At 31.3% G+C, this 11,735-nt stretch overlaps 1 protein-coding gene across 1 annotated transcript; it reads right to left on the bottom strand.

The window, feature by feature from the left end:
• Positions 1-360: 360 nt before the first annotated feature.
• LOC124419288 (relaxin receptor 2) lies at positions 361-8,150 on the bottom strand. Its single transcript, XM_046947955.1, has 6 exons — positions 8,014-8,150; positions 5,811-5,882; positions 5,244-5,687; positions 1,034-1,578; positions 761-961; positions 361-562 (listed from the first exon to the last, which is right to left on the bottom strand). The coding sequence occupies exons 1-6, from the start codon at positions 8,148-8,150 to the stop codon at positions 519-521; spliced, it is 1,443 nt and encodes a 480-aa protein (XP_046803911.1). The 3' UTR covers positions 361-518.
• Between the last annotated feature and the right edge of the window lie 3,585 nt (positions 8,151-11,735).

Here is an 11,735-nt window from a genome sequence, read left to right as displayed (position 1 = left end):
AAGTCCTTTGTTTAAAGTGAGTAAAGATAAATAGATAGATAGATAGATAGATAGATAGATAGATAGATGGATAGATAGATAGATAGATAGATAGATAGATAGATAGATAGATACATAGATAGATAGATAGATAGATAGATAGATAGATAGATAGATAGATAGATAGATAGATAGATAGATAGATAGATAGATAGATAGATAGATAGATAGATAGATAGATAGATAGATAGATAGATAGATAGATAGATAGATAGATAGATAGATATTTTTCATCAATTCAAATATTTCAATATAACATTTATTTTAAAAAATAGTGTCATACACATTTACACTTAAACCTAATATACACTTAACATTTAATTAAAAATCTTTGTTAGCGTGTGTTTAAAATTACATACATAATTTTTTAAATGAACTATTTTTTGTCTTCTGTATAATAATTTTTCCATAAAAATAAATGCATCAGAAATCGTATGAGAGCTGCCTGGGTTCTTTTAATTTATCCAAATATATTTGTATTATTTTGATACCACTAAAGCTATGGCCTTGCCACTGTATTCATCTGTAAAAGAAATTGAAATTGATGAAAATATTCATACATAAGAGAAAATGTTTTAAATTTGCGTGAAAAAATTCTTTGCACTTCATTAATTTTCAACAAAAAAATCTCTTCCTTAGTAAATTAGTTTTAAATTTTACATTTTTAATGACAAGTTCATAAAAAAAACTAATTATTAAAATATTAACTTTTAACACTTACCGGGATTTGATGAACCTGTAGCGGTGGCAATAGTTGTTGCTAAACCATTTGATGGTTCATGACGACGACGTGAGGTTATTTTCTTCCAACCGCGCGACAAAATTTGATTACGATATTTGGGTGTTGTAAACGTATACAAAAGAGGATTAACAGCTGAATTTAAGGGCAATATAAAAACCACCAACCAAGCATAAATATCATCTAATAGAGAAAGAAAACCAAAAGTAATTAAATTAGATTAAAATAAAAAATAAGCATTAAATTTTTAATTACCCGAAATGTTGTAGTTAAAGAAAACCCATATTTTAACGATAATGATGGGTGCCCAACATAGAACGTCTGTCAGGACTATAAAGAAAAACCGCACAGCAAATTCACAATCCAATAGTGAGAGTGGTGTTGCTTTACGTGTACGCCATATTGATATTAATAAAGCGCTATACAAAAGTGCAATCATTACGAGTAGAAATAGATTAACACCCAAAAACATAAAGGCTGAATACTGCCAACCTAAGGGATAGGGTTCTTGTATATGCAAAGGGAAACAGGTGCCCGAATAGGCACCATAAAATTTTGAACTTGAATGCCAGAGTATGACAGGAGCCACTGCTATGCCAACACCCATAAGCCAAATGGTGAGTAATGCTATAAATATATTTCTCGAACTGATGCGATGATGTCCTCTAAAGGGATCTGCTATTAGAAGAAAACGCTCCAAAGACATAAATGCCAATATGAGCATAGAAACTTCGGAAGAACTGACAGCTAAGATGCCAATGGCGGCACAATGCCACGAGGTAATCCAATCTAAAGCGACACTGAAATTATAAAGCAAAAGAAAGTTTAGTCCTTAAGAGAAAAAAGGCCTTCTCCAATTTGTCTGTAACTTTTTCTCTTGAAAATTTTGCAATGGATTATTGATCTATACTTGGAGATCAATGATAAGTTTTTTTCCGATTCTCAGTAGTTCAACGCTTCATAAAGTATGAATCGGATTTGTTTTTCTCAACTAAGTTGTCTGGCTAAAAGCAACCGGAGCTTGCAAACTATTGAAACGCATCTGTACATTTACTGTAGGGGAAACTTTCCCGGGATTGTTCTTGTAACAGTTAAAACTATACCATAATCTAGTTGGGGGGTTCTACATCAATGTCCAGGCCTAAAAATTGGGGTACTTCAACTGGATGCATCCATAAATACATTGGACAGAGTAAAGTAGGGTTGGCTGATCAGTTGAATATGTGGTGGGTATCATGAGGACCCTGACCACATGCAGGACATTCGTTGGAGACGGCGCGGCTATACGTGACCAGTAGGCATTGGGCCTGTTGCTCTATCCCGATCTTAGTTGAGCCAGAATTACTATTGTTTTCCGCGGCAGGTTTGCCTCCGTGTCTGCTATGGGCGGTAGGCGACCTCCAAGTACGACATTCATACGGTATCCTGAGACCGCGGAATTATTGGCGTCTCTATGAATATCACTCAAAGCTGTCGAATATGAGGATTGATCCAGTAGATCCCGCACATATCTGTATATGTTTTCCTCGTATATACGAAGATCCTTCCTGACATGCCTCCGGGGAGTATCCAATTGTGTGATGTTAAAATTGGGATGACTTCTCCGATGACATCCAAGGAGGAACTGTTTAGTCAACATGACATTGTTTTCCTTGACTGGAAGGACCTTCATTTCGTCCAGGTGATGTTCCGAGGTAAATTGTAGGCAGCCCGTTACAGTCTTTAGAGCGGCATTTTGGCAACCACACTGGAGCAGCATAATTAACCACTGACCGACCAATCGTTTTATATGTAGCCAACAAGGTTTCTTTATCCGTACCTCAAATGCTGCCGGCTTTGAGGCGCTTTGAGGACCTTTTTCCTACTTCGCAATTTGTGCGTGATTGCAGTGGCGTTAGCTGAGGAAGTAAGGAGGCTTTGTACAGTATATAGATGAGATTCCTTTAGAGTGATGGTTGTTGGTTGAAACCCAAATAGCGTGTAGAGAATATTTGTTAAAAGTCTAATCAAAAGACGCTGTAGTGGTAGGCTTGTGAGAGTTTACTTTAACTATTTTCGTCATTCGCAACGTGACTTCTATGTCAAATATTGAAGACTAGCATACCCTGGGTGCTTCGCTACCCTAACTATATTCAATATCGTAAAAATATCAAAAAGTACCATCGGAAAAACGAAAAAGTACAAAGATCTCTCTCAATAAATTGTAATTTAGTGGAATAAAGTTTACCTAAGTGGAAAGTACTAATAAAAATAGTACAATGTTTCCCCTTTTCGCTTAGAAGTATACTTTTTCGAGAATTAAAGTCCCGTATTTAAATCTACATATATATCACAGATAAAACTCAAACGATTCAAATATGCATTCATTCATTCCAGAAAAATTGTGCTTTAAAAAAGGTACCAAACAATTTACTCAATTTTGGTCCTATATAGGCCTTAGTACTCGAATTCCAAAATAATATACCAAAAGCTTATTTTGTGTGAGTAAAAAAAACTACTTTTTGAAATTTTATAAAAGTTCACATAAAGTGAATAAAATTAAATTTCCCGTTTTATCCCTTTATAGTACTTTTTTACCCAGTGAAATAGCAAACATTTTATTACGATAAATATTACAGAGTTAGTCCGTAATTTAATATGAATTATTCAATAAACCGAGAGAGTTTTCTTAATGTGCTTAAAAAGTACCATAAATACAGTTTTCTCTCTTTTACAGCCAAAAAGGATTGAATTTTAAAAAAGTACGAAACAGGTGTCTCATAATTTTGAGAGATGTATCCAAAATATTTTGAAAAATTTGATTATGTTAATTAGTTTAAAAGTTATAAAGGGCTAAAAAAGGTACCAAAATCACCTTTGTTATACATTTTTACCCCTTAAAAGTACGAATTTCAAAAAAGTACCAGACACCCATCTGCTCATTTTAAGAGTAGATACAGGTGCATTTAAAATTTTTCTTGTATCACTAATGTTATGTAAGATAATTAAGAAAACCTGTTTTATCCGTTTTTTCCCCTTTCTACCCGTAAATGTACAAATTTCCAAAAATCCCTCCTTAGTGGATCTACATAACCAAAAACACATCTACTGTCAAAATTTCATGATTCTAGGTTCAGCCGTTTGGGCTGTGCGATGATGAATCAGTCAGTCAGTAACGCTACTCTTTTATATATATAGATTATCTCGAGTTCTTGATAAAAGAGATTTTGAATGGAACGGCGAAGGCCATGTACAAAATTGCCAACTGTGGATGATTCAGGTCAAAGCAAAACACGTCAAGGAAACTTAAAGGGCAACGGATGGACTATCTTTTATACTTAGAATGGACAACCTTTTTAACGGATCTTCAGCCATGTACAAAAATTGTCAATTGCTTATTCTTGTTCATCCTGTAGATGTTATGTAAACAAGACAGGTCACACAAAAAAAGTTCAACAATTTTTGTAGAGGCAACAGATGGACTATTCTTTTATCCTTTTAGAATGACACCCTTATGATCTATATATTTTTATCGAAAAAGACCTCGTGTTTGAAATCATGACTAAATTGGACACTGCACGATGGCTGTAGGTTAGTTAATTGCATTTCACAAAGGGGCAGTGTTGAGTCGTCCCTTGTTCGTCCTATATTTGTATCAAAAAAGACCTCGTGTTTGAAATCATGACTAAATTGGACACTACACGATGCATCGCGATGGCTGTAGGTTGGTTGGTCTTGATTTTGTTATAACAAAAGCGCCTTCAATAAGTTATGGATATGACGACATGGCAGATTGAATCCCTTTCTCTCTCTCTCTCTCTCTCTACAGAATCTGTAAAAAAGAGATTGGAGAAGTTGTAACAACTGGATCTGAGATAGATTATGTTTGTACAACTTGTTGTATCTTCATGAAATCTCTCTCTACAGAATCTGTAAAAAAAATATTGGAGAAGTTGTAACAACTGGATCTGAGATAAATTATGTTTGTACAACATGTTGTATCTTCATGAAGTCTTGTGGCGAGACTGTAAAAAAGATAATGTAGAAGTTGTAACAACTGGATCTGGGATAGATTATGTTTGTACAACTTGTTGTATTTTCCTGAAGTCTTGTAGCGAGAATGACAAATTTTGCATTCATTGCAGCCACAATTTCGTTAGATTCAACATCGAACGAGGGCACACTTATATATATGACTGTTTCGTATAAGACATAAAGATTAATCATGGACCCAAGTATAATCGTAGAAACAATATAATTTATGACCGATTTTTGTTTAAAAAGCTTTAGTTATGGATCTAAGTATGATGGTTAAATCAATATGATACCATTTTAATTAAAAAAGATGTACTCAAGAGCAATAATGAAACTAAACTTGGTCCAAAATATACTGAAATCTTATAAAGTGGCAAATATATAAATTTTCATCTCGTTGATCTGAAAAAAAGCTTTTATCTTAAATAAAAATTCTATAATTAATACTTACGTATTATATATATCCCGATAACGGTAATCCTGTAAACCAATTGTCAACAAATAAAATCCCATTAATATATCCGCCATAGCTAAATTACGTATAACCATTGTTACAGCGATATTTTCATCACGATATATAAAACGACCCCATAACACCATTATATTACCAGTAATCGTTATAAAAGCCATTATCCAGGCAGAATAGCGTAAAACCGGTTTACTCAATAGATCCTTAAACGAAGATACACCATCTGAATTGGGTTTACACATGCGTATATTTGGTGTCATCGAACAGAAGTAAAAACGATCATAGATAATATATTTCAAATTGGGTATTACTTTCAAAGCATCAAATTCGATCATATCGAAACGTATGCCAGTCAGATTTAGATAGGAAATATTTAACCATTGCATAAAAGAACTTTCTATTCTTAAGGGGGTATGACTCAAAGATCTGAAAAGGAAAAAAGATATTAAAACGAATTTATACATTTCACAGATTTGCTGATCTAATAGTCTTTTTTATTAATTCTATTTAAACCTTTAAATCTGACCATTAAACTTTATTTACACTTACAAAGCCTCCAAATGATAATTATTAAAAAATGTATCTCCACTTAAGTGCTTTAAGGGATTGTTAATTAAACGTCTGCAAAATATAAAATACAAAAAAAAAACACATTATTAAAATAATAAACAATTAACTAGTGTTTTAGGACATTTAACTTATTAAATGAAACATTATGAGAAAACTTAAGAACTTATTTTGGATTTTTGAAAAAAAACTGTTTTTTTTTTCTCACTTAAAGGCTTACATTTTGTGTTTGACCTTATTTTCACAAATATTTAAACTCAAGCATAAATTTGTCCTTTTTTTTTTGTTTTAATGAGTCTTAGTGAGTGTGTGTGTGTAGGTATTTGTTGTACCAACAATATGGATACAATCTGTGAAAGAATAAAACACCAAAAACGTGCCATTTAAACAAAATTAATTCATGCCTAAGTAAATGTTTCTCCCTACAAATGCTCAATGACATATGTACGTGCCGAAGTGGGTCAATTGATAATTTTAAGGGGGAAAATATGTTGAAAATCCTTAAAAGTAAGAAAATTAATATTGTCTCGTTTATAGTCTTGTCTATAGTCAAGACTAGATATTTGTCTATAGACTAGACTATAGATTTGTCTGTAGACTAAACTATGATTTGTCTATAAACTAAACTATAGACTATAGATTTGTCTATAGTCAGGACTGTAGATTTGTTTCAGGACTATAGATTTGACTATAGTCAAGAATTTAGATTTGTCTATAGTCAGGACTATAGATTTGTCTATAGTCAGGACTATAGATTTGTCTATAGTCAGGACTATAGATTTGTCATAGTCATGACTATAGTCAAAACTATAGATTTGTCTATAGTCAAGATAGATTTGTCTATAGTCAATACTATATATTTGTCTATAGTGAAGACTATAGATTTGTCTATAGTCAGGACTATAGAGTTGTCTATAGTCAAGACTATAGAGTTGTCTATAGTCAAGACTATAGAGTTGTCTATAGGCAAGACTATAGATTTGTCTATAGTCAAGACTATAGATTTGTTTATAGTCAAGACTATAGATTTGTTTATAGTCAAGACTATAGATTTGTTTATAGTCAAGACTATAGATTTGTTTATAGTCAACACTATAGATTTGTTTATAGTCAAGACTATATATTTGTTTATAGTCAAGACTTTAGAATTGTTTATAGTCAAGACTATAGATTTGTTTATAGTCAAGACTATAGATTTGTTTATAGTCAAGACTATATATTTGTTTATAGTCAAGACTTTAGAATTGTTTATAGTCAAGACTATATATTTGTTTATAGTCAAGTCTATAGATTTGTTTATAGTCAAGACTATAGATCTGTCTATAGTCAAGACTATAGATTTGTCTATAGTCAAGACTATAGATTTGTCTATAGACTAGACCATAGGTTTGTCTATAGAATAGACTATAGATTTGTTTATAGACTAGACTATAAATTTATTAACAAATGTAGACTTTAGTGTTGTCTACAATCTATATACATACTCTAGTCTACAGTATTGTCTTTAGCCTAGACTCTAGTCTTGTCTACAGTCTAGACGATAGTCTTGGTTATAGTTTAGGCTATAGTTTAGGCTAAAGTGTTGTCTACAGTCTATACTATAGTGTTATCTACAGCCTAAACTATAGTGTTATCTATGGTCTGGACTATAGTGTTATCTATGGTCTGGACTATAGTGTTATCTATGGTCTGGACTATAGTGTTATCTATGGTCTGGACTATAGTGTTATCTATGGTCTAGGCTATAGTACTATATTCTAGACAATATATAGTCTTATCTAAAGTATAGGCTAGTATTGTAGACAGTCCATACTATAGCCTTTTCTATACTCTAGAGTCTAGACTAAAGTATTGTCTTTAGTCTAGACCCTAGTCTTGTCTACAGTCTAGGCGAATCTTGGTTATAGTATAGACTATAGTGTTGCCTATAGTCTTGTCTAGACTATAGTCTATACTGTAGACAATAGTTTCGGTCTCATACTATAGTTTTGTCTAACATCTTGTCTGTAATCTTTTATATAGTCTTGAATAATGTCTTGGTTATAGTCCAGACTACAGTATAGTGTTTATATCGGTGTTTATACCTTGTCTAAAGTATTGGCTGTAGTTATGTATATAATCTCGACTACTATAGCTAATAATCTATATTACATTTTTATTCAGGAAAATCTTACATAATCAAAACTGTAGACCGTCGACTATTGTCTTGTCTACAACCTCCATTATATTCATACCTAAAGTCGTATATTCATATCTAAATCGTACCTTGGCTAGAGTATCGAATATAGTATCGAATATAGTATTGTCAATAGAATCGCCCATATGCTATATTGTCGACTATAGCTTAAATATATTCTTGTTTATAGTCTGGTACCTTGTTCATAGTTTCGTCTATAGCCGATATTTTTTATTGGTATATAACGTCCATCATCTAGAAGACATCATAGTATTTTCTTTAGCATTGTCAATAATATAGTCTAGTCTAGAATCGGTCCATAGTCTTGTCTATATTGTCTACTATTGGTTTGTTTATATACTTGACTATAGTCTCGTCTACATTCTCCATAATGTAGACTATAAGCTTGCCTATAGTTTTGTCTAAAGTCTTGTTTAAAATTCAGCCAATAGCTTCGGATCTTCTTTAGTATCGACTATATTCTTGCCTATAGCCTAAACTACAGTCTTGTCTATAGTTTCAATTAAATGACATGTCAATAGTCTCGATTATATTGGCACTTTCTGTTAAATGAAATTTTCTATTTTTCCTACAACCTTTTTATGAATATAAAGTTAATTTTAAAACTACACACTCTTGAACGTCATTTACAGTTTGGCATTCTTTATAAAAACATTTACGTTTTTATTTTTTTGGTCAAAGTGTTACTTACAAAAACAACCACTTATCACGTAGCGTTACTTTAATTCTCTATATTTATTGATAAATTCAAATTGTTCGATTGTTGTCAATACAAACAAATAATCAAACGTAAAAATTAACAAATTAACAACAATAAAACTAAAACAAAGTACATATAAATGTAAATAAAAAGGACATGATTTGAAAGTATTTGTGTTGGTACTATTTATAAGAAGTTTTATATAGTCCAATGTTTAGAAACTTTTTCAGATTTGAGATGCTTTGTGAAATATTACAAAATATTTGCATACTTCTATCCTGTCGATCTTTTTTATTTACGTACAACTATAGAATCAATATCAGTGCCTTTTTCTAGGATACTGATTCTTTTTTTATTATTTTATTATTTTAGACTTTTATACATATGTATGTGTGTATATTTGGCTATAGTGTAGTTCATGATATTGCATGTGTAAATATTTACTATGTATTTTATAAATTATGGTAATTTTTTTATATTTTCATAAAAATGCTATATTAATTCAAAAATCTTTGTTGGTATTGAACAGATAGATTGCTGTGACAAATTAAGAAATGGAGTGCGTCAGAAAATGATGATTATTTTGTTATTAGTTCACAAATTTGTAAATAAATATATTTTTTTTTAGTGCTGACAAAGATAGCAGTATCATTTTAAACTAGATTTTAGTCTCAGCTATGGCATCAACTATGGCTTTGTCTAAAGTCTAGACTATAGTTTAGTTTAGCTTATAATCTGACGTATAATCTTTCATCTAGTTTATTCCATAGTCTCGACTACATTGTAAGCTATAGTAATCTAATCTGTATTGCCGACTATATTATCCACTCAAGTCGAGACTATAGTTCAGTTCGACTATATTATGGGCTATAGTATCGAATATAATCTAGTCTATATTGCCGACTATACTCTAGGCTAAAGTATCGAAGTTGGATAATCGAATTATATTCTAGTTTTTACTCTCCACTCATGTCGACTACATTGTTAGCTATAGTAATCTAATCTGTATTTAATAGTCTCGACTATATTATCGACTATAATCTGGTCTATACTGCCGACTATACTCAAGGCTATAGCATCGAACTATATTCTAGTTATTACACTCAACTAAAGTTGCGTCTATAATTCAGTCTATATTCCCTACTGAAGTTAAGTTTTTAGTTTATACTAGAAACGAGTTCCGACTATAATGTAATCTATAGTTCTGAAATATTTTATACAATTTTCTTGTCTATAGTCAAAATATCAACAATTTGGTCTCTAATCTACCGATTGTAGTACACAGTATCGCCCAGTTTACAGTCCGAATCGACTGTAGTTCATTTTATAGTTTCTAATATGGACGATTTCCGACTATAATCGTTTATGTAGTGTATTTCATATATTCTAGACTATATTCTAGGTTATTGTATCGACTATAATCTGGTCTATACTGCCGGCTATGCTCAAGACCATATCAGCGAACTTTATTGGCATCTATAATTCGATCTATATTCCCGACAGCAGTTTATAGTTTATACAAGAGACGACTTCTGACTATAATGCATATAGTCAAAACATATACGATTTGGTCTCTAATCTATAATACCGATTATAGTCCACAGTATAGTTTAGTTGACAGCCCAAATATGGTCGAGATCTGTCTATAAACTAGTTCTTTATTCCAGGCTATATTCTCGTCTATGGTCTTTCCTGTAGTCTTGTCTTTATTCTCAATAATAGCCTACTCCTTATACTCGGCTATAGTCCATACTATATAGTCTATAAACTAGTCTACAGCCTTGACTATTATCTAGTCTGTATTCTTGACTAAAGCTTCAACTATATTCTAGGCTATATCCTCGCCAAAGGTCTTTCCTGTAGTCTTGTCTTTATTTCTCAATAATAGTCTACTCTACAGTCCAAACTATAGACTATAAACTATGTTTAATAAATCGTCCAGTATTTTATCTAGACTAAGGTCAATTTTATAGCTTTAACTATAGTCCATTCTATAGTCTTAACTATACTCGCGACAAAAGTCTAGTCTATAGTCTTGCCTTTATCTCCTAATTATTTTCCATTTCTTCTCACCATTCAATAATCATTATTGGCTTTTTATTTATGTCATACACATCATTTAGATAATTATAAAAGGATTTAAATAAATAAATAATAATTATTAGTATTCATACATAAACACACACACACGCATTAAAAACATTTACATATATATTTGTATGCTTTAAATGGCTATTTATGTATTAAGATATTGCAAAAAATCAGATTGACTTTTCTATTGTATTTGTTCATTTTAGACGTCTATAAAGAAAGGAATAGGAAAAAAACCCAATCTCTAAAATCTCCAATCAAAAGCAGACTATGCCTATAATATAAGGATTATAAATAACAAAATACTATTGTTACAAATAAAAGAAAAACAAAATATTCAACCAAAAGTCATGACCTTAAGACCAACATACAGCCACCTAGTTTATGTTTAATGAAAAAATTCAAGTTGAGGCTTTTGGACATGGTCACCAGATAATCATTATCATCATTATGATAATGATTAAAATTCTGGTTATTTTTTTTTTCGTAGAGGTGGTGTAGATGTTTTATTATTTGGTTTGAACATAAATATAAAAAAGTACTTCTGTGCTCACATTTATCTTTATTAAGGAAAAAAATGTGTAAAGGCCAGAAACTAGTAGAAAAAATTATTTCAATCAAAATATAATACACTGTGGGTTTTTTTTATTACTGCTTATTATATTTTGAGTTAAAAATAATTTACGCAACTTTACTATTTTATACATGACTATGTATACATACATATATGCAAAATAATAAAAAAGACATAAAAAAGACAAACATTTTCATATCGGAATAAGTCGAATTTTCGATAGTCTCTTCTATAGTTTAATCCATAGTCTAGTCTATAGTCTAGTCTATAGTCTAGTCTATAGTCTAGTCTATAGTCTAGTCTATAGTCTAGTCTATAGTCTAGTCTATAGTCTAGTCTATAGTC

This window comes from Lucilia cuprina, chromosome 4, assembly GCF_022045245.1.
Source record: "Lucilia cuprina isolate Lc7/37 chromosome 4, ASM2204524v1, whole genome shotgun sequence".
Lineage (NCBI taxonomy): Eukaryota > Metazoa > Arthropoda > Insecta > Diptera > Calliphoridae > Lucilia > Lucilia cuprina.
The sequence above is the reverse complement of the archived record's forward strand: the minus strand, read 5'-3'. Positions and strand labels throughout refer to the sequence as shown.

Coding starts and splice junctions, on each gene's coding strand:
- LOC124419288 (XM_046947955.1), bottom strand. CDS start 8,150: ATGGGCGATTCTATTGACAATACTATATTCGATACTATATTCGATACT. Junction 5,883..8,013: donor ACAATAGTCGACGGTCTACA/GTTTTGATTATG, acceptor TATATTTTGCAG/ACGTTTAATTAACAATCCCT. Junction 962..1,033: donor CTTTAACTACAACATTTCGG/GTAATTAAAAAT, acceptor TTTCTCTATTAG/ATGATATTTATGCTTGGTTG.